Genomic DNA, 23,529 nt, shown 5'->3' with positions numbered 1-23,529 from the left:
CCAGCCCCATCGGCAGTGGCAGTCGCGGGGCTCCAGCTCCCCATGGAGGGGTCCCAGGGCTCCCATCCTACCCCGCTTCCAGGGATCACACCCATGGGGTCCCGGGGCTCCCCCGGCCGCCGTGGGGTCCCCCCGTCCCCGGGGTGGGTGTCCCCGATACTGGGGTGTCCCCGGGCTCCCCCCGTCCCCGCGGTGGCATTCCCAGCGCTGCCCCCATTTCCCCCGATCCCATTTCCCACGGCCCCGGGCCCGTTCCCAGCGCCCCCCCCGCAGCCCCCCGAGCGCATTTCCTGCGGTTTTCCCAGCAGAGCTTCCCCGGGGACCCCCCCGCGCTGACCCCCAGCATCCGGGGAGGGCAGGGGGGAGCGGGCCCGGCCCCCCCGCCTGGGAACGGCTCCGCTTTGCCCATTTTTAGCCCCGCTGGAGCTTTTTCCATGAGCTCAGCACCGCGGGGAGGAGGGGGGAGCCCAAAAACCCCCCAGAACCCCCCCAGAACTCCCGCGGGCGGCGCTTTGCAAAGAGAGAGAGAGAGAGAAAGAAAGAAAAATCCCGGATTTTTTTTTTTTTTTTTTTTTTTCTGGAAGTCCTTTTATTATTAATATAAAAATACTCACGTATTTACAGCAAATAAATATATTTCGGTAACAAATAAATTACACTGGGTGGGGGTTATACAAAAGGGGAGGGGGGCGTGCAGGGACTGGGGGGGGACAGGCGGGGAGGGAGGGGACAAACAGCCAGGGCAGGGTGGGGACAGAGCCCTGGGAAAGGGACACGGAGGGACGGGGTGGAGATAGAAAAGTTGTCAGGAAGAAAAACCCGAAATCAGCCCAAAAAACCCCCCAAAAACGTCCCGCGGTCACCGCCCCGGGCGGGCACGGGGCCCGGGGGTGTCCCCAAATCTGTCCCCACACGGGGACACGGTACCGAAGGCGGGGGCGGTGACCGGGAGCAGCTGCGGGGCCCGAGGCGGGCACCGGGAGCCCGGAGTGACACGGTGGCACGGCCCCGGGGCAGGGCGGGGGGACGGCGGCGTCCCCACGGTGCCACCCGTGTCCCCAGGGCAGGTGTCAAAGCGACAGTCCTGTCCCCAAGGGTGGGAGTCCCAGCCCCAAGGGAGATACCGGTGCCAGGGTGACACTGCTGTCCCCACAGTGGGCAGCAGTGCCAGCGTGTCAGTCCCAGGTGGGCACTGGCTCTGGGGTGACACTGCTGTCCCCAGGGCAGGTGCCAGGGTGACACTGCTGTCCCCACAGTGGGCAGCAGTGCCAGCGTGTCAGTCCCAGGTGGGCACTGGCTCTGGGGTGACACTCTGTTTCCAGGGTGGGTATTGGGGCGACACTGCTGTCACCAAGGTGGGTGCTGGGGTGACCATCCTGTCCCCAAGGTGGGCACCACTGCCAGCGTGTCAGTCCCCAGGGTGGACACTGGCACTGGAGCCATCATCCTGTCCTCAGGGCAGGTGCTGTGGTGACACCGCTGTCCCCAAGCCGGGTACTGGGGTGTCACTGCTGTCCCCAGGGCAGGTAGCAGCGTGACAATCCTGCCCCCAAGCCGGGTGCCAGTGCCAGCTGTCCATCCACAGCCGGGTGTCAATGCCAGATGTCCATCCCCGGCTGAGCGCCGGTGCCAGCTGTCCATCCTCAGCCAGGTCTGGTGCCAGATGTCGGTCCCCAGCTGGGTGTCAATGCCAGCTGTCGGTCCCCAGCTGGGTGTCAATGCCAGCTGTCCATCCCCAGCCAGGTCTGGTGCCAGCTCTCGGTCCCCAGCCAGGTCCAGTGCCATCTGTCCATCCCCAGCCGGACCCGGTGCCGGTGCCGGTGCCGTGCCGCGCCCCGCGGCGCCCGTGCCAGGCGCCGGCTCCCGAGCTCGGCGCGGCTCACACCGACGACTCCTCGGGGTTGGAGTCGGGCAGGGGCTGGCGCTGCTGCAGCTTGCGCCGCAGCTCCTCGGCCAGGTCGGCGCAGGCCGGGCGCTCCTCGGCGCCCAGCGCCAGCCGGATGTACCCGTTGGAGGCCGAGCCGCGCAGGGGGCCCAGGTGGATGCGGGTGGGCGAGTGCAGCGGCTGCCCGGGGATGGCGGCGGGCGGCGAGCCGGCCCCGGGGCCGCCGTTGCGGCAGCAGGCGCCTCCGGCCGCCCCGGCGTGGCCGGGCACGATCTTGAGCGAGCCGTCCGAGTAGTAATAGCCGGAGGGGTCCCAGAGCTTCTCGTCCGAGTCGGAGGCGGCGCTGGAGGCGAAGCGCGGGCTGGGCGGCTCCTTGGGCAGCTCGATGGGGTACACCAGCGTGCTCTCCACCGCCTTGGCGCCCCGGCCCAGCTCGCGGCGCAGCCGGCGCCACAGCGACAGCACGGCCAGCAGCAGCAGCAGGCACAGCGCGCCCAGGCACACGGCCAGCGCCCAGGCCGCGCCCGGGCCCTCCGGCGGCGCCCGCGTCTCCAGCGGCGCGCCCGGCCCCGCCAGCACGGCCACGCGGTACTCCTGCGCGGGCAGGCGCGCGCCCTGCTCCTCGGCCAGGCAGCGGTACGTGCCGCTGTGCTGCGCGCCCGCGCCCGGCACCACCAGCGCCCGCAGCCGCGCCTCGCCCAGCACCAGCACCCGCTCGGCCGCCAGCGCCCGGCCCTCGAAGGTCCAGAGCGCCCGCGCCAGGTTGGAGCCCAGGCGGCACGTCAGCACCAGGTCCGTGCCCGCCACCACCGTCACGTTCTTGGGGGTCAGCGGCCCTGCGGGGAGCGGGCGGTCAGCGGGGACGGGGGGTGGGATCCGTGGGGTGGGGTGGGATGGGGTCCGTGGGATGGGATCCATGGAATGGGATCCATGGAATGGATGGGATGGGGTCCATGGGATGGGATCCATGAAATGGGATCCATGGAATGGATGGGATGGGGTCCATGGGATGGGATTCATGGGATGGGATGGGATGGGGTCCATGGGATGGGATTCATGGGGTGGGATTCATGGGATGGGATGGGGTCCATGGGATGGGATGGGATGGGGTCCATGGGATGGGATGGGATGGGGTTCATGGGATGGGATGGGGTCCCGCGTGGCACCAGTAGGGTCTCACCTTGCTTGGCCACCTGCGGCACGGAGCAGGCGCCGGTGTCGGAGCTCAGCAGGTCCTGCACCAGGTGGGACCTGGGGGAGGAGGGCACAGTGAGGGCACAGTGAGGGCACAGTGAGGGCACAGTGAGGGCAGGACCTCGTGGTGTCCCCTCCAGAGAGCCACAGGGATCACTGATCCCAGCCCTGGACATGCACACACCCCAAATTCCCACCCTGTGAGCAGGGGGCCCTGCACACACACCCCAAATTCCCACCCTGGCCCTGCACACACACCCCAAATTCCCACCCTGTGAGCTGGGATCCCTGCACACACACCCCAAATTCCCACCCTGGGATCCCTGCACACACACCCCAAATTCCCACCCTGTGAGCTGGGATCCCTGCACACACACCCCAAATTCCCACCCTGGGATCCCTGCACACACACCCCAAATTCCCACCCTGGCCCTGCACACACACCCCAAATTCCCACCCTGGCCCTGCACACACACCCCAAATTCCCACCCTGTCCAAGCTCTCTGGAGCTGTGGCGGCCTCGGGGCCGTGCCCGTTCCCTGGGCAGTGCCAGCACCCTCTGGAGAAGAGCCTTGCCCCACATGCACCCTGTCGCTGTCCCCGCTGTCCCCGGTGTCCCTGGTGCCCCCGGTGCCCCCGGTGCCCCGTACCCGTTGTGCCCGTCGGTGTGGACGCAGGCGCTGCCGTTGCGGCTCCAGGCGCAGTAGGGGTCCCGTGCCAGCACGCAGTCGGTGCAGGACTGGTAGCGCCCGCAGTCTGCCAGGGGCAGCTGTGCCACCTGCAGCCGGGACCCGGCGAACAGCAGCTTCTGCCGGGAGGGGACGGCGGTGAGGGACGCCCGGGTGACGCCCGGGGGACGCCGTGGCGCCGCCGCCGCCCCCGCCGCGCTCACCTTGGTGCCCGCCAGCACCAGGCTCTCCACGGGCTGCGCCGGCTCGAACACCTGCAGCTCCTCCACCAGGTGGATGCGGGAGCCCAGATCCAGCGCCTTGTGCACCCAGCCGTCACCTGCGGGCGGGCACGGCGGGCACTCAGCGACGGGGCACCGCGGGGGCTGTCCTCCGGTGTCCTGTCCCATGGTGCCCTGTCCTGCGGTGCCCTGTCCCCTGGCGTCTTGTCCCCACGGTGTCCTGACCTCCAGTGCCCTGTCCCCATGGTGCCCTGTCCCCATGGCACCCTGTCCCCATGGTGCCCTGTCCTGCGGTGCCCTGTCCCCTGGCGCCCAGTCCCCTCAGAGCACTATTCCTCAGGGCTCTGTCCCCATGGTGCCTGTCCCCTCTGTCCCAGTCCCCGTGTCCCCTGGTGTCACCTGTGCCGATGAAGAGCACCTCGTAGGTGGCCCCGTCCAGCCCTGCCACGCGGTGCATGGCACCCTGTCCCCATGGCACCCTGTCCCCGTGGCACCCTGTCCCCATGGCACCCTGTCCCCTGTGTCCCCTGTCCCCATGGCACCCTGTCCCCGTGGCACCCTGTCCCCGTGTCCCCCATGTCCCCCGTGTCCCCTGGTGTCACCTGTGCCGATGAAGAGCACCTCGTAGGTGGCCCCGTCCAGCCCTGCCACGCGGTGCACCACCAGCTGGGTGAAGTTGGCGTCCCTCTTGAGCAGCAGCGGGCGCCCGCGCTGCGGCGGCACCGGCTCGTCCATCAGCGGGTGCTTCTTGGCGAAGCTGAGCGTGTTGTCGGGCAGCTCCAGGGAGCTGCCGAAGCCGTTCTGCCGGTGCCAGTCCGTGATGCACTGCACGGGAGGGCGCCGTCAGCGCGGGCACCGGCACGGGACACGGCCGGGCACAGACGGGCCCCAAATAATCCCCCTCGGGATGGCACAGACGGACACCAAATCCCCCTCGGGATGGCAGAGATGGACCCCAAATCCCCCTCGGGATGGCAGAGACGGACCCCAAATCCCTCTCAGAGGGCACAGATGGACCCCAAATCCCCTCAGGATGGCAGAGATGGAGCCCAGATCCCCTCAGGATGTGCCACAGATGGATCCCAACCCCTGGGGGGCAGCTCCAGCCCCACAGACAGATCCCAATCCCAATCCCTTGGGGCAGCTCCAGCCCCACAGACAGATCCCAATCCCAATCCCTTGGGGCAGCTCCAGCCCCACAGACAGACCCCAACCCCAATCCCAGCCCCTCGGGGGCAGCTCCAGCCCCACAGCCCGATCCCAATCCCAATCCCAGCCCCTGGGGGGCAGCTCCAGCCCCACAGACAGATCCCAACCCCAACCCCTCGGGGGCAGCTCCAGCCCCACAGACAGATCCCAACCCCAACGCCTCAGGAGCAGCTCCAGCCCCACAGACAGATCCCAACCCCAATCCCAATCCCTCAGGAGCAGCTCCAGCCCCACAGACAGATCCCAACCCCAATCCCAATCCCTCAGGAGCAGCTCCAGCCCCACAGACAGACCCCAATCCCAATCCCAGCCCCTCGGGGGCAGCTCCAGCCCCACAGCCCGATCCCAATCCCAACCCAGCCCCTGGGGGGCAGCTCCAGCCCCACAGCCCCGATCCCAATCCCAATCCCAGCCCCTGGGGGGCAGCTCCAGCCCCACAGCCCCGATCCCAATCCCAATCCCAGCCCCTCGGGGGCAGCTCCAGCCCCACAGACAGATCCCAATCCCAACCCAGCCCCTCAGGGGCAGCTCCAGCCCCACAGACAGACCCCAACCCCAATCCCAGCCCCTTGGGGGCAGCTCCAGCCCCACAGACAGACCCCAACCCCAATCCCAGCCCCTCGGGGGCAGCTCCAGCCCCACAGACAGACCCCAACCCCAATCCCAGCCCCTCGGGGGCAGCTCCAGCCCCACAGACAGACCCCAACCCCAATCCCAGCCCCTCGGGGGCAGCTCCAGCCCCACAGACAGATCCCAGCCCCTGGGGGGCAGCTCCAGCCCCACAGACAGATCCCAACCCCAACCCCAACCCCTCGGGGGCAGCTCCAGCCCCACAGACAGATCCCAATCCCAGCCCCTCGGGGGCAGCTCCAGCCCCACAGCCCGATCCCAATCCCAACCCAGCCCCTCGGGGCCCGCGGTGAGCCCGGAGCCGCCGTGTGCCCGCACTCACCGCGCCGGGCCGCGGGCTGGGCACCTCGCCCGAGTAGCGTCCCCATCGCTGCGCCTGCTCCCGGTACTCCTTGTAGGGCCCCTCAAAGGCCTTCTTCACCTCCAGGATGTGGTAGCGGCAGATGGCAGAGACGTCCACGTCCCCCCTGCGGGCACAGAGGGCTGTGGCGGGCAGCGGGCACCCCGACAGGGCCACCAAGGGCAATGGGACATGGCCACCATGGGCATCATGGGCACCAGGACATGGGCACCATGGGCACCAGGACAGGGCCACCATGGGCAACAGGACACGGCCACCATGGGCACCATGGGCACCAGGACAGGGCCACCACGGGAAACGGGACACGACCACCATGGGCACCATGGACACCATGGATACCAGGACAGGGCCACCATGGGAAATGGGACACGGCCACCATGGGCATCATGGGCACCAGGACATGGGCACCATGGGCACCCCCACAGGGCCACCATGGGCAATGGGACATGGGCACCATGGGCACCAGGACAGGGCCACCATGGGAAATGGGACACGGCCACCATGGGCACCATGGGCACCAGGACAGGGCCACCATGGGAAATGGGACACGGCCACCATGGGCACCATGGGCACCAGGACAGGGCCACCATGGGAAATGGGACATGGCCACCATGGGCACCATGGGCACCATGGACACCCCAACAGGGCCACCAAGGGCAATGGGACAAGGCCACCATGGGCATCAGGTCAAGGCCACCATGCGCTTGGGGACAGAGCCACCATGGGCACTATGGGCACAGGGACACAGCCACCATGGTGACCATGGGCAATGGGACAGGGCCACTGTGGGCACAGGGACAAGGCCACCATGGTGACCATGGGCACAGGGACACAGCCACCACGGGCACAGGGACACAGCCACCATGGTGACCATGGGCACAGGGACACAGCCACCATAGTGACCACGGGCACAGGGACACAGCCACCACGGGCACAGGGACAAGGACACCATGGTGACCATGGGCACAGGGACAAGGCCACCATGGGCACAGGGACACAGCCACCATGGTGACCATGGGCACAGGGACAAGGCCACCATGGTGACCCCGGGCACCGGGCCCCAGCCGCCCTGGGCACAGGGACACAGCCACCGTGGTGACCATGGGCAATGGGACAAGGCCACCAAGGGCACAGGGACACAGCCACCATGGTGACCATGGGCAATGGGACAAGGCCACCACGGGCACAGGGACACAGCCACCATGGTGACCATGGGCACAGGGACACAGCCACCACGGGCACAGGGACACAGCCACCATGGTGACCCCGGGCACCCGGCCCCAGCCGCCCTGGGCAGAGGGCCGCCGTGCGCTCAGGGCCGCAGCGGGCACGGCGGGCACTGACCAGCGGGCCTGGAAGACCCCGAAGAAGGCGGTGTCCTGCCAGCGCGCCCCGGGCAGCGTGAACACGGCCTGCAGGCGGTTGAAGTGCAGCTGCTGCTCGGGCGCCGAGCACACCAGGCGCGCCTTCAGGAACGACGTCCACTTCTTCTGCAGCGTCCGCGCGCCGCCCACGTCCCCCTGCGCGGGGACACCACACCGTGGGCACCACGGGCACCGTGGGCACTGGGCCAGGACACCGTGGGCACCGGGACAGAACACCGTGGGCACCATGGGCACCGTGGGCACCACGGGCACCGTGGGCACTGGGCCAGGACACCGTGGGCACCGGGACAGAACACCGTGGGCACCATGGCATTGGGGCAGGGACACCGTGGACACCATGGGCACCAGGCAGGGACACCACGGGCACCGTGGGCACCAGGACACAGCCATCATGGTGACCATGGGCATCAGGACAAGGCCACCATGGGCACCGGGCAGGGACAACGTGGACACCATGGGCACCAGGCAGGGACACCATGGACACCATGGGCACCAGGACACAGCCATCATGGTGACCATGGGCATCAGGACAAGGCCACCACGGGCACTGGGACATGGCCACCGTGGGCACTGTGGGCACCATGGGCACCAGGACACAGCCACCATGGTGACCATGGACACTGGGACCGGGCCACCGTGGGCACCAGGACAGGGACACCGTGGTCACCATGGGCACCAGGACAAGGCCACCACGGGCACCGGGACACGGCCACCATGGTGACCATGGACACTGGGACCGGGCCACCATGGGCACCAGGACACAGCCACCATGGTGACCATGGGCATCAGGACAAGGTCACCATGGGCACCGGGACACAGCCACCGTGGGCACCGGGACATGGCCACCATGGTGACCATGGACACTGGGACCGGGCCACCATGGGCACCAGGACAAGGACACTGTGGTGACCATGGACACTGGGACCGGGCCACCACGGGCACCGGGACATGGCCACCATGGTGACCATGGACACTGGGACTGGGCCACCGTGGGCACCAGGACAGGGACACCGTGGTCACCATGGGCACCAGGACAAGGCCACTGTGGGCACCTTGGGCACCACATGCAGGAGGACAAGGCCACCACGGGCACCGGGACACGGCCACCACGGTGACCATGGGCACTGGGACACGGTCACCATGGGCACCAGGACACAGCCACCGTGGGCACCATGGGCACCATGGGCACCAGGACAAGGCCACCACGGGCACCGGGACACGGCCACCATGGGCACACCCTAGTGTATCCTGGGGTGACTGTGGGTTATCACACCCCAATAATCACATAACAATTCTAATAACCTATGCAATCACAATAAATATAGAATGACTTTTATATCATTATATATATGTGAAACCAGTGAGTATTATTATTGTTCTTACTAAAATTATTACATTATTTTTATATATTTTATTATACTGCATTATATTATATTATATTATGTTATATTGTGTTGTATTATATTGTATTATATTATATTATATTATATTGTATTTATTCTATTGTATTCAATTCTATTCTGTTTCTATTATATTCTACTATATTGTATTATATTAATTATATTATATTATATCATATAGTAGCATATTATATTGCAATACATTATGTTACATTATATTATATTAATTGTATCACTTTATATTATGTTGTTTTGTTATTGCTATTGTTATTCTTATAAGGGAATTAATAAAAGTGCCTTGGTTTCATGATGATGATCGTTATATGTTACACATGAAAAAATAACTAATAATCATGAATAACGGGATAATTATTAATGGAGTAGAATAATAGAACGGTTAATAGAAATGCATTAATTCTGCAAGGATAATAATGAAAATATTAGTAGAAACGTCAATTTCACGGTGATAATAGAAACGAAAATATTAGAGGCCTATTATTTTCATGATAACGTGCATGAAAATATTATTATAAACGCATTGATCTCATTAGGGTGATAATAGTAACAAAAATCCTGATAGACCCGCATTGACTCCACACCCATCCCCTGCTGTGCTGGGCACTGCTGGCACACTGAGGTGCCCAAAGCCACGCCCAGGCGTCCCCAGGTGTGCACAGGTGTCCCCAGGTGTCCTCAGTGTACCCAGGTGTGTCCCCAGGTATGCCAGGTGTGCCCAGCTGTCCCCAGGTGTGCCTAGGTGTCCCCAGTCTCCTCAGGTGTCCCCAGGCACTCCCATCTGTCCCCATCTGTCCCATCTGTCCCCAGCTGTCCCCAGGTGTGTCCCCAGCTGTCCCCAGGTGTCCCAGCTGTCCCCAGGTGTGTCCCCAGCTGTCCCCGGGTGTCCCCAGACGTCCCAGGTGTGTCCCCAGCTGTCACAGGTGTCCCCAGTGTCCCCAGGTGTCCTCAGGTGTCCCAGGTGTCCCCATCTGTCCCCAGCTGTCCCCAGGCATTCCCAGGTGTCTCCCCATCTGCCCCCAGGTGTCCCCATCTGTCCCCATCTGTCCCCAGGTGCCCCCAGGTGTCCCCATCTGTCCCCATCTGTCCCCAGGTGCCCCCAGGTGTCCCCATCTGTCCCCATCTGTCCCCATCTGTCCCCAGGTGCCCCCAGGTGTCCCCATCTGTCCCCATCTGTCCCCAGGTGCCCCCAGGTGTCCCCATCTGTCCCCAGGTGTCCCCATCTGTCCCCAGCTGTCCCCAGGTGTCCCCATCTGTCCCATCTGTCCCCAGGTGTCCCCATCTGTCCCAGGTGTCCCCAGGTGCCCCCAGGTGTGTCCCCAGGTGCCCCCAGGTGCCCCCAGGTGTCCCCATCTGTCCCCAGGTGCCCCCCGTACCTTGCAGACCCGTGCCACGCGTGCCACCACCTGCTCGGCGTAGCAGTCGTACTCGACGGCGCGCTCGCTGAAGAAGAAGTAAACCTTGTCGTCGTCGCCGCTGCCGCTGCCCGCGCTCTCGGGCACGAAGGCCGACGCCACGAAGTGGGGCTCTGCGAAAGCACGGGGTCACGGCTGCGCCCCCCTGCCCTTCCTGCGCCCCCCTGCCCTTCCTGCGCCCCCCTGCCCTTCCTGCGCCCCCCAACCCCTTCCTGCGCCCCCTGCCCTTCCTGCACCCCCTGGGCTCTCCCTGAGCCCCCTGGGCTCTCCCTGCGCCCCCCTGCCCTTCCTGCGCCCCCCTGCCCTTCCTGTGCCCCCTGCCCTTCCTGAGCCCCCTGGGCTCTCCCTGCACCCCCCGGGCCCTCCCTGTGCCCCCTGGACCCATCCTGAGCCCCCCGGCCCCTCCCTGTGCCCCCTGCCCTTCCTGAGCCCCCTGGGCTCTCCCTGCACCCCCCGGGCCCTTCCTGAGACCCCTGGGCCCTTCCTGAGCCCCCTGGGCTCTCCCTGCACCCCCCGGGCCCTCCCTGAGCCCCCTGGACCCATCCTGAGCCCCCTGGCCCCTCCCTGTGCCCCCCGGCCCCTCACTGCTCCCCCCAGCCCCTCCTTGCGCCCCCGGCTGTCCCCCGCGCCCCCCGGCCTCTCCCCATGCCCCCCAGCCCATTTCTGAGCCCCCCAACCCCTCACTGCACCCCTCAACCCCTTCCTGAGCCCCCTGGCCTCTCTCTGAGCCCCTCCAGGCCCTCACTGCACCCCCTGACCCCTCCCTGTGCCCCCCGGCCCTTCCCTGCTCCCCCCAACCCCTCCTTGTGCCCCCCAACCCCTTCCTGTGCCTCCTGGGCCCTCCCTGCTTTCCCCGGGTCCTTCCCTGTGCCCCCTGACTCCTCCCTGCGCCCCCCGGCCCCTCCCCGTGCCCCCCGTGCCCCCCGTGCCCGCCATGCCCCCCATTCCCGCGGCCCCACCGTTGAGCCAGGAGGTGAGGTGCTCGGTCTTGACGGAGTAGTGCGGGCCCAGGTTGCGCAGGATGACGGGCTCGGTGCCCAGGAAGTTGTTGAAGGTGGCCGAGTAGAGCTCCCCGTCTGCGGGGCAGGGAGTTAACGGCGGGCACGGCGGGCACGGCGGGCACCGCCCCGGGACCCCGGGGGTGGCGTCACCTACCCACGATGAGGCCCGTGTGGCCCTTGGTCGGGTCGTAGGGACATTTGCCCTTGCCGTCCTCGAACGCCACCGCGTCCAGGGTGAAGCCGGACAGCTCCTGGGGGGCACGGGCACGGGCATGGGTACGGGTGGGGGCCCTACGTCGTGTCCCTGCCACCCAGACAGGCCCCAGGGACAGGGACAGCATGAACTGATCCTCCTGGGGACAGGGACAGCCTGGGACACGCTGGGACACCCTGCTGGGACAGGGACAGCCTGGGACACCCTGCTGGGACAGGGACAGCCTGGGACACCCTGCTGGGACAGGGACAGCATGAACTGATCCTCCTGGGGACAGGGACAGCCTGGGACACCCTGGGACACCCTGCTGGGACAGGGACACCCTGGGACACCCTGGGACACATGACAGGGACACCCTGGGACACCCTGCTGGGACAGGGACACCATGAACTGATCCTCCTGGGGACAGGGACAGCCTGGGACACCCTGGGACACCCTGCTGGGACAGGGACAGCCTGGGACACCCTGCTGGGACAGGGACACTCTGGAACACCCTGCTGGGACAGGGACACCCTGGGACACCTTGCTGGGACAGGGACAGTGTGGGACACCCTGCTGGGACAGGGACAGCCTGGGACACCTTGCTGGGACAGGGACAGTGTGGGACACCCTGCTGGGACAGGGACAGCCTGGGGCACCCTGGGACACCCTGCTGGGACAGGGACACCCTGGGACACCCTGCTGGGACAGGGACAGCCTGGGGCACCCTGGGACACCCTGCTGGGACAGGGACACCCTGGGACACCCTGCTGGGACAGGGACACCCTGGGACACCCTGGGACACCCTGCTGGGACAGGGACAGTGTGGGACACCCTGCTGGGACAGGGACAGCCTGGGACACCCTCCTGGGACACACGACAGGGACATCATGAAATGATCCTCCTGGGGACAGGGACAGTGTGGGACACCCTGGGACACGTGACAGGAACACCCTGGGACACACTGCTGGGACAGGGACAGCCTGGGACACACTCCTAGGGACAGGGACAGCCTCAAGGAGGGACAGGGACACCCCCCAGCTGATCCTTCTGGGACAGAGACAGCCATGAACAGCCCATTAGGGAGACAGGGACACCACGAAATGATGTTCCTGGGGACAGGGACAGCCTGGATGAGGCTCCTGGGGACAGGGACATCCCTAAATGTCGCTCCTGGGGACAGGGACAGTCCTGGGTGATCCTTCTGGGGACAGGGACAGTCCTGGGTGATCCTCTGGGGACAGGGACACCACTAAATGATGCTCCTGGGGACAGGGACAGTCCTGGGTGATCCTTCTGGGGACAGGGACACCACTAAATGACGCTCCTGGGGACAGGGACACCCCTGGGTGATCCTTCTGGGGACAGGGACACCACTAAATGACGCTCCTGGGGACAGGGACACCCCTGGGTGATCCTTCTGGGGACAGGGACACCACTAAATGATGCTCCTGGGGGCAGGGACACCCCTGGACCACTCTGCTGAGGATCACCCCTGGATGATGTTCCCAGGGACAGGGACACTTCTAGATAACCCATTCTGGGGACAAGGACACCCATCCATGATCCTCTGGGACATGGGGACACCCCTGGGTGACCCATTCTGGGGACAGGGACATCCCTGGACCACGCTGGGGACAGGGACCCCTCCAAGATCACCCACCCAGTGCACAGGAGACACAAAACCACCCTAGATACCACCTCTGGGAACATCTGGGACACCCCAAGAACACAGGAGACACCAAACCACCCTAAATGCCACCTCTGGGGACATCTGGGACACCCCCAGTACACAGGAGACATGCCCAGTGTGCCCGCACAGACACCAAACCACCCTAAATGCCACCTCTGGGGACATCTGGGACACCCCAAGTGCACAGGAAACACAAAGCCACACTAGATGCCACCTCTGGGGACAGGGCCACCCCCAGTGTGCCCTCACAGACACAAAGCCACCCTAGATGCCACCTCTGGGGACATGTGGGACACCTCCAGTGTGCCCTCACAGACACAAAGCCACCCTAGATGCCACCCCTGGGGACATGTGGGACACCCCCAGTGTGCCCTCACAGACACCAAACCACCCTAAATGCGCCCCTGGGGACATGTGGGACACCTCCAGTGTGCCCTCACAGACACAAAGCCACTCTAGATGCCACCCCTGGGGACATGTGGGACACCTCCAGTGTGCCCTCACAGACACAAAGCCACCCTAAATGCCACCCCTGGGGACATGTGGGACACCTCCAGTGTGCCCTCAGACACCAAGCCACCCTAGATGCCCCCCCTGGGGACATGTGGGACACCCCCAGTGTGCCCTCACAGACACAAAGCCACCCTAGATGCCACCCCTGGGGACAGGGCCACCCCCAGTGTGCCCTCACAGACACAAAGCCACTCTAGATGCCACCCCTGGGGACATGTGGGACACCTCCAGTGTGTCCTCAGACACAAAGCCACACTAGATGCCACCCTTGGGGACAGGGCCACCCCCAGTGTGCCCTCACAGACACAAAGCCACCCTAGATGCCCCCCCTGGGGACAGGGCCATGGGGGAATTGGGGACGGCCGCGTTTCGGCCCCCACTCACGATGTAGGTGCACTTGGGCTGGAAGGCGTAGGTGCCGCAGGCGTAGAGGTGGGAGCTGTTGTAGCTCTGCAGGAAGCGCACGTAGTTGAAGCAGTCGGTCTGGGAGGGGACACGGGGGACATTAACGGGGTGACAACGCAGCCGGGGTGTGTGGGGACAAGGGACACAGCACGGGGACAGTGGCACAGTAAAGGTGTGGGGACAAGGGACACAGCACAGGGACAGTGGCACAGCAAAGGGGTGGGGACAAGGGACACAGCACAGGGACAGTGGCACAGCAAAGGGGTGGGGACAAGGGACAGCACGGGGACAGGGGCACAGCAAAGGGGTGGGGACAGGGGACAGCACGGGGACAGTGGCACAGCAAAGGAGTGATGGTCCCAGGCATGGGGACAGTGGCACAGCAAGGGGGTGGGGACAAGGGACACAGCACGAGGACAGTGGCACAGCAAAGGTGTGGGGACAGGGGACACGGCACTGGGACAGTGGCACAGCAAAGGAGTGATGGTCCCAGGCATGGGGACAAGGGACACAGCACGGGGACAGTGGCACAGTAAAGGGGTGGGGACAAGGGACACGGCACGGGGACAGTGGCACAGCAAAGGTGTGGGGACAAGGGACAGCATGGGGACAGCGGCACAGCAAAGGGGTGGGGACAAGGGACACAGCACGGGGACAGTGGCACAGCAAAGGAGTGATGGTCCCAGGCATGGGGACAGTGGCACAGCAAGGGGGTGGGGACAGGGGACATGGCACTGGGACAGTGGCACAGCAAGGGGGTGAGGACAAGGGACACAGCACTGGGACAGTGGCACAGCAAAAGGGTGGCAGCCCTGAGCAGGGGGACAAGGGACATGGCACAGGAACGGTGATGATGGTCCCAGGCATGGGGACAGGGGACACGGCATGGGGACACTGGCACAGAACAGGGACAGGGGACACTGCCACCACATGCGGACAGGGGAATGGGGACACCGGGCATGACACGGGGACAGGGATGCCAGAGCTGGCATGGCACAGGGACACAGAGACAGGGACAGGGACACCGAATCCAGCATGGCACAGGGACACAGGGACAGGGACAGGGACAGGGACACTGAAGCCAGCATGGCACAGGGACACAGGGACAGGGACACCGAATCCAGCATGGCACAGGGACACAGGGACACAGGGACACAGGGACAGGGACACTGAAGGCAGCATGGCACAGGGACACAGGGACAGGGACACTGAAGCCAGCATGGCACAGGGACACAGGGACACTGAAGCTGGCATGGCAGGGGGACACAGGGACAGGGACACTGAAGCCAGCATGGCACAGGGACACAGGGACACAGGGACACACAGGAACACACAGGGACACAGGGACAGGGACACCGAAGCCAGCACGGCACAGGGACACAGGGACACAGGGACACTGAAGCTGGCATGGCAGGGGGACCCAGGGACACAGGGACAGGGACACTGAATCCAGCACGGCACTGAGACACGGGGACACTGAAGCCAGCACGACACAGGGACATAGGGACACAGGAACACAGGGACACACAGGGACAGGGACACAGGGACAGGGACACTGAAGCCACCATGGCACTGAGACACAGGGACACAGGGACACAGGGACAGGGACACCGAAGCCAGCATGGCACAGGGACACAGGGACACAGGGACACTGGAGCTGGCATGGCACGGACACACAGAATATAGGACAGAGACACGGGAGCTGGCACGGTGCCCCACTCCCCGGCAGCCCCGCCTGTGCCCACCTGGTTGTTCTTGCCCTTCTGCACGCACTCCGCTTTCTTCTCCACGGGCGCCTCCCAGGAGATCTGCGGGCGGCAGAGGGGTCAGGGGCTGGGCTGCCAGCCTCACCCCAAACCCCCGCCCGGTTTCGGGGTGCCCGGGGCCTCACCGCCGCCTTGAGCTCCACGGTGCCGGTGGCCAGGGCGAACACGGCCTCGCGGGCGCCCACGTAGAGCAGCGCCTCGGCCTCGTCCAGCGTCAGCGTCACGTAGTGCGACACCCCGCCCTGAGAGAAGCGCTTGGCCGCGTCCCGCAGCTCTGTGGGGACAGGGGACACTGCTGGGAACCCACCACAGCTCTGTGGGGACAGGGGACACTGCTGGGACCCACGGCTCTGTGGGGACAGGGGACACTGCTGGGAACCCACCACAGCTCTGTGGGGACAGGGGACACTGCTGGGACTGACACACAGCTCTGTGGGGACAGGGGACACTGCTGGGAACCCACCACAGCTCTGTGGGGACAGGGGACACTGCTGGGACTGACACACAGCTCTGTGGGGACAGGGGACACTGCTGGGACTGACACACAGCTCTGTGGGGACAGGGGACACTGCTGGGAACCCACCACAGCTCTGTGGGGACAGGGGACACTGCTGGGAACCCACCACAGCTCTGTGGGGACAGGGGACACTAGTGCCACAGCTCTGTGGGGACAGGGGACACTGCTGGGAACCCACCACAGCTCTGTGGGGACAGGGGACACTGCTGGGACTGACACACAGCTCTGTGGGGACAGGGGACACTAGTGCCACAGCTCTGTGGGGACAGGGGACACTGCTGGGACTGACACACAGCTCTGTGGGGACAGGGGACACTGCTGGGACTGACACACAGCTCTGTGGGGACAGGGGACACTGCTGGGACTGCCCCATGCCTCTGTGGGGACAGGGGACACTGCTGGGACTGACACACGGCTCTGTGGGGACAGGGGACACTAGTGCCACAGCTCTGTGGGGACAGGGGACACAGGGCTGGCACCCCCCCCACTGCTCTGTGGGACTTGGGGTCCCCCCCACGCTGCCCGCGCTGGGGACACAGCTCTGCGGGGACACGGGGACCCAGGGCAGGACCCCCGCTCACCCCCGCCCCCGCCGGACCCCCCCGGAGCCCCCGGCCCGGTGGCACACAAAGGTCCCTTTGTCACCGGCGGCGCTGGCCGAACACAGTGGCCTTTGCAGGGACCCCGCGCCCCCCCCGCGCCCCCCGGCCACCCCCGGGCCCCGCAGAAAGGAACCATTGAGGGACAGCGCCAGCGCCCCGGGCGGGGACAGGGACACGGGGCTGGCACGGCACGGGGGCGGCACGGGGACAGGGACATGGCCCAGGGTGAGGGTCCTGGTGTGGGGACAAGGGACACGGCACAGGGACAGTGGCACAGCCGAGGGTGGGGGTCCTGGTGTGGGGACAAGGGACACGGCACAGGGACAGTGGCACAGCCGAGGGTGGGGGTCCTGGTGTGGGGACAAGGGACAGCACGGGGACAGTGGCACGGCACGGGGGCGGCACGGGGACAGGGACATGGCCTAGGGTCCTGGTATAGGGACAAGGGACATGGCACAGGGACAGTGGCACAGCCCAGGGTCCTGGTATAGGGACAAGGGACACAGCACAGGGACAGTGGCACGGCACAGGGTCCTGGTGTGGGGACAAGGGACATGGCACAGGGACAGTGGCACAGCCCAGGGTCCTGGTATAGGGACAAGGGACGCGGCACGGGGACAGTGGCATGGCCAAGGGTCCTGGTGTGGGGACAAGGGACATGGCACAGGGACAGTGGCAAGGATGAGGGTGAGGGACCTGGTGTGGGGACAAGGGACATGGCACGGGGACAGTGACATGGCCAAGGGTCCTGGGCATGGGGACAAGGGACATGGCACAGGCGTGGGGATGATGGTTCCAGGTGTGGGGACAGGGGACATGGCATGAGGACAGCAGGGGGACAGTGGCACAGCGAAGGGACCAAAGTCTCAGGCACGGGAGCGCGGCAGAGCAGAGGGGTGGAGTGCGGCTCAGGGACAGGGGACATGGCATGGGGACACTGGCACAGGACAAGGGGCACTGCCACCACACGGGGACAGCGGAATGTGGCACAGCATGGGGACGCAGGGCATGGCACGAGGACGGGGACACTGGAGCTGGCACGGCACGGGGACACAGGGTGACAGCGCAGGGCAGGGACACAGGGCATGGCACGGGACAAGGACAGAATCTCAGGGTGCTGGCACGGCACGGGCACAGGGCACAGGGATGGGGACATAACAAAGGGATGGGGACACAGGACATGGCTGTGACGGGACAGGATGATGGCAGGGCGTGGGGACAGGAAACGGCAGAGGGATGGGACAAGGGACACGGCAGACGGATGGGACGGGAGGGTGGCAGGGCGTGGGCACGGGGGACATGGAGGAGGGACGGGACAAAGGACCTGGCAGGGGATGGGGACAGGGCACTGGGGACAGGGATGGGACAGGGGACAGGGCAGAGAGATGGGGACAGGGCAGAGAGATGGGGACAGGGGACACGACACAGGGGACAGCGATGGGACAGGGGACAGGGCAGAGAGATGGGGACGAGGCAGAGAGATGGGGACAGGGGACACAGGAATGGGGACAGGGGACAGGGCAGAGAGATGGGGACAGGGGACACGACACAGGGGACAGCGATGGGACAGGGGACAGGGCAGAGAGATGGGGACAGGGCAGAGAGACGGGGACAGGGGACACAGGAATGGGGTCAGGGGATACAACACAGGGGACAGCGATGGGACAGGGGACAGGGCAGAGATGGGGACAGGGCGGAGAGATGGGGACAGGGGACACGACACAGGGGACAGCGATGGGACAGGGCAGAGAGATGGGGACAGGGCAGAGAGATGGGGACAGGGGACACGACACAGGGGACAGCGATGGGACAGGGGACAGGGCAGAGAGATGGGGACAGGGGACACAGGAATGGGGACAGGGGACAAAACACAGGGGACAGGGATAGGACAGGGGACAGGGCAGAGAGATGGGGACAGGGGACACAGGACTGGGGACACAGCACAGGACAGTGGCCCCAGGCACTGGCACAGGACACAGAGCAGCACCCCTGCCTGTCCCCCCCATGCCCCCACAGCCCCCAGCTTTGGGGACCCCCCCTCCCCCCGCCCCACAGCGCTGCCAAACCCTGAGTGGGTGACAAAAGCCACCCGAGGCGGTGACAACAACCACCGCCACATCGCCCCACCGTGACGAGGGACACAACCAACGCGCCCCCGCCGTCCCCGAGCCCCCCGCCTGGCACTCACCCGCGTAGGGGACGGTCCTCCTGGGCACAGCGCTCCACGATGCCCCCGCGGCGGTGGCGGCGGTGACCAGGGCCAGCAGCGCGGCGAGGGCCAGCGGCCGGCCGGGGGCCATGGCGCCGGGGCGGAGGGCACAGCGCGGGGTCCCTGCGGGGGGACGCGGCCGCGCCGGGGCCCGGTCAGCGCCGCGGGGCAGCGGCGGCGTCGGGCGGGCGGAGCGGGGACAAGGCGGCATTGAGGCAGCGCCGTCACGAGGCCGGGGGCACCCCACGCCCCGCGGGACACCCCGACCCTGCCCTCCCCGACCCCTCCTTCCCCGGGGGGGGGACAGCCCACCGAGCGGGGAAACCGAGCCCGGCCGCTTCCCACCCACCCCGCGCCCCCGCCCGGCACCCGCCGGTGCCCTCGGGGCTGCCCCCGCCGCGCCCCACAGCCCCGGTGCCCCGCGCCGGGCAGGATGCGGCCGGGAATTGTTCTGCCCTGCCCGGCGGGAAGCAGGAAGTTGGGGGGGCTCGGGGGGGGCCCCCGGTGACGGCTCGGGAAGGATTTCCGGGAGGGTGGGGGGCCGGGAATGGCTGTGGGAATGGGGGACACCCCGGCCGGGCTTCCTGGGGAGGAGGGTGGGAAGGGAACAGCCGGGGTGTGATGGGCACAGCTGGGGTGTGATGGGCACATCTGGGGTGTGATGGGCAATGCTGGGGTGTGATGGGCACAGCCGGGGTGTCACGGGCACATCTGGGGTGTGATGGGCACTGCTGGGGTGTGATGGGCACTGCTGGGGTGTCACATGCACATCTGGGGTGCCACAGGAACAGCTGGGTGTGATGGCAAAGCTGGGGTGTGATGGGCACTGCTGGGGTGTGATGGGCACTGCTGGGGTGCCACAGGAACAGCTGGGGTGTGATGGGCACATCTGGGGTGTGATGGGCACTGCTGGGGTGTCACAGGCACAGCTGGGGTGTCACATGCACATCTGGGGTGCCACAGGAACAGCTGGGTGTGATGGGCACTGCTGGGGTGTCACATGCACATCTGGGGTGCCACAGGAACAGCTGGGTGTGATGGGCACTGCTGGGGTGTGATGGGCAATGCTGGAGTGTGATGGGCAATGCTGGGGTGTCACAGGCACATCTGGGGTGCCACAGGAACAGCTGGGGTGTGATGGGCACTGCTGGGGTGTGATGGGCAATGCTGGGGTGTCACAGGCACAGCTGGGGTGTCACAGGCACATCTGGGGTGCCACAGGAACAGCTGGGTGTGATGGGCACTGCTGGGGTGTGATGGGCAATGCTGGGGTGTCACAGGCACATCTGGGGTGCCACGGGAACATCTGGGGTGCCACGGGCACAGCCGGGGTGTGATGGGCACAGCTGGGGTGCCACAGGCACAGCTGGGGTGCCATGGACACAAGTGGGGTGCCACGGGCACAGCTGGGGTGCCACGGGCACAGTTGGGGCGTCAGCAGTGCAGCTGACGTGCCACGGGCAAAACTGGGGTGCCACGGGCACAGTCAGGGCGCAACAGGTAAATCTGGGGTGCCAGGGACACAGCTGGGGGTCACAGGAACATCTGGGGTGCCAGGGACACAGCTGAGGTGCCACAGGGAGAGTCGGGGTCCCACAAGCAAAGACGGGGTATCACGGGCACGGCCAGGGTACCACGGGCAAATTCGGGGCGCCACGGGCAAAATCGGGGCACAAGAGGTAAATCCGGGGCGCCACAGGGCAATCTGGGGTGCCACAGGCACGGCCAAGCTGCCGCGGGCAGGGCCGGGGTGCAACAGGCACGGCCGGGGTGCAACAGGCACGGGGACAGGGACAAAAGCACAGCGACGCTGCCACGGGCCACGGCCGTGCCCGGGGCGTCCGGGGCACCATCGGCGTGCCACGGGCAAAGCCGGGGCGCCCCGGGCACGGCCGGGGTCCCCAAAGCGGGGACAGGCACCCTCAGGGTACAGCAGGCAGGCCGGTGTCCCCGAGGTCCCCAAGCGCGGCGCTGGACACCCGGGAGCGCCCTGAGGGGCCCGGGGTACCGCGGGCCCGGGCGGGGGGGTCCCCACGACGGTGTCACCCGGGGTCCCCAGGACGGTGCCCCCCGGGGTCCCCAGGACGGTGCCCCCCGGGGTCCCCAGGACGGTGCCACCCGGGGGTCCCCACGACGGTGCCACCCGGGGGTCCCCACGACGGTGCCACCCGGGGGTCCCCACGACGGTGCCCCCCGGGGTCCCCAGGACGGTGCCACCCGGGGTCCCCAGCACGCTGCCCGCCCATCCCGGGCTCCCCCCGCGGCCCCGCTCCCCCGCTGCCCGTACCGTGCGGGGGGGCTCCCGGTGCACCGACGGCTCCCAGCGGCGGAGCGGGGGGATCCGGCCCCCCCATCGACGGGCGGGGGGGAGCCGGCGGCGATCCCCGGTACCGGGAGGAACAAAGCGCCTCCCCCTCCTCCTCCTCCCGCCCCCGCGGCTCCGCCACAACAATACCGGGGCGGGGCGGGGGGGGGGCGGCCCGCACTCACCTCAGGGCGCGGCGGCGGCGGCGGCGGCGGCGGGGCGGGAGGCGGCCGTGAGGGGCGGGCGGGGGTTCGGGGGGGCCCCAACCGGGGCGGCGAGCGGCGGGGAGGCGGCGGCGGGCGGCGGGGGCCCGGGCGGGGCGGCGCAGGGAGGCGGCGGAGCGGGGCGGGGGGGCGCGGGGGGGCCCGGCCGGGGCGCGGGAGGCGGCGGCGGCCGTGAGGGGCGGCGGCGGGAGCGCGCCGCGCGGCCCCGCCAGGCCCCGCCCGCCCGTGACGTCACGAGCCCCCCTCAGCCGAGTCGGGGCGCGGGTCGGGTCGGGTCAGCTCGGAACCGCTCGGGTCGGGTCGGGTCAGCTCGGAACCGCTCGGGTCGGGTCGGGTCAGCTCGGAACCGCTCGGGTCGGGTCGGGTCAGCTCGGAACCGCTCGGGTCGGGTCGGGTCAGCTCGGAACCGCTCGGGTCCGCCCCCGTAGGATCGGAAGTGTTCGGGACCGCTCGGGTCAGATCGGAACCGCTCGGGGTTAGCCGGACCTCGGTCCGCTCGGAACCGCGGCCGCTCGGAGCTGCTCGGCTCAGATCGGCTCAGAACCGGTCTGGTCTTACTGGTACCAGTTGGATCAACCAGGCTCAGCCCAGTCCAGCTCGGCTCTGTTTGGGTCGGATCCAGAACCAGTCAACCCAGTGCAGCCCCACTGGCCAGGCTTGGCTCAACCAGGCTCAGCCCAGTTTGTATTGTCCCAGTTGGGCTCAGCCCGGTTCAGCCCAGTTCAGCCCCACTGGCCAGGCTCGGCTTAACCAGGCTCAGTTCATACCAGCTTGGCCCAGTTCTCGGTTCAGTCCAGTTTGGGGTGTCCCGGTTGGGCTCAGCCCAGTTTGGGGTGTCCCAGTGGGGCTCAGCCCGGTTCAGCCCCACTGGCCTGGCTCGGATCAACCAGTCTCGGCCCAGTTCGGAGTGTCCTGGCTGGGCTCAGCCCAGTGAACCTGGTTTGGCTCAACCCAGCCTGGTTCAACTCGGCTCAGCTCAGCCTGGTTTTACCACCCCAGTTTGGCTCAGTTCAGCCCAGCTTAACCAGGCCAGGCCCATCCCAGTTCAGCTCAGCTCAACCCAGTTGAGCCCAGTTTGACCAGTCCCAGTTGAGCTCAGCTCATCCTGTCCCAGTTGAGCCCAGCTTGGCCAGTCCCAGTTCCGTTCTTCTCTTTTCGGGTCCCTGGTGCCACTCCCAGTGCCACTCCCAGTGCCACTCCCAGTGCCATCCTCAGTGCCATCCCCAGGATCCGTTCCTGGGAATCCTGCCCGGGATGCTTTCCTGGGGTTCCAGCTCAGGAATCCTGCCTGGAATCCTCGCCCAGGATCCCTTTCCCAAGATCCCTGTCCAGGATCCTTTCCTAGTAACCCTTTTCCGAGATCCCTTCCCAAGAATCCCTTTCCCAGGATCCCTTTTCCAATGATCCCTTTCCCAGGAATCCCTTTCCCAGGATCCTTTCCCAGGAATCCCTTTCCCAGGATCCCTTTCCCAAGATCCCTTTCCCAGGATCCTTTCCCAGGATCCCTTCTCAAGATCCCTTTCCCAGGAATCCCTTCTCAAGATCCCTTTCCCAGGATCCTTTCCCAGGAATCCCTTTCCCAGGATCCCTTTTCCAATGATCCCTTTCCCAGGATCCCTTCTCAAGATCCCTTTCCCAGGATCCCTTTTCCAATGATCCCTTTCCCAGGATCCCTTTTCTAATGATCCCTTTCCCAG

General features: G+C 66.3%; 1 protein-coding gene across 1 annotated transcript; it reads right to left on the bottom strand.

Moving 5' to 3' along the window:
- Positions 1–1,879: 1,879 nt before the first annotated feature.
- SEMA4C (semaphorin 4C) lies at positions 1,880–19,394 on the bottom strand. The gene is made up of 14 exons (XM_040087752.1): positions 19,283–19,394; positions 16,101–16,249; positions 15,955–16,017; positions 14,189–14,287; positions 11,560–11,656; positions 11,364–11,480; positions 10,366–10,517; positions 7,534–7,709; positions 6,151–6,295; positions 4,592–4,814; positions 3,972–4,087; positions 3,730–3,887; positions 3,066–3,136; positions 1,880–2,721 (listed from the first exon to the last, which is right to left on the bottom strand). Exons 1-14 carry the CDS (start codon positions 19,392–19,394, stop codon positions 1,880–1,882), a joined length of 2,520 nt encoding a protein of 839 aa, XP_039943686.1.
- Between the last annotated feature and the right edge of the window lie 4,135 nt (positions 19,395–23,529).

Source organism: Hirundo rustica, chromosome 28 (genome assembly GCF_015227805.2).
Source record: "Hirundo rustica isolate bHirRus1 chromosome 28, bHirRus1.pri.v3, whole genome shotgun sequence".
Classification (NCBI taxonomy): Eukaryota; Metazoa; Chordata; class Aves; order Passeriformes; family Hirundinidae; genus Hirundo; species Hirundo rustica.
This window is presented reverse-complemented; position numbering and strand designations above follow the sequence as displayed.

Excerpts from the sequence above, each read along its gene's own strand:
- SEMA4C (XM_040087752.1), bottom strand. The coding sequence starts at position 19,394 with ATGGCCCCCGGCCGGCCGCTGGCCCTCGCCGCGCTGCTGGCCCTGGTC. Across the intron at positions 16,018-16,100 it reads CCGTGGAGCTCAAGGCGGCG|ATCTCCTGGGAGGCGCCCGT; the intron begins GTGAGGCCCCGG and ends TGCCGCCCGCAG. Across the intron at positions 3,137-3,729 it reads CACACCGACGGGCACAACGG|GTCCCACCTGGTGCAGGACC; the intron begins GTACGGGGCACC and ends CTCCTCCCCCAG.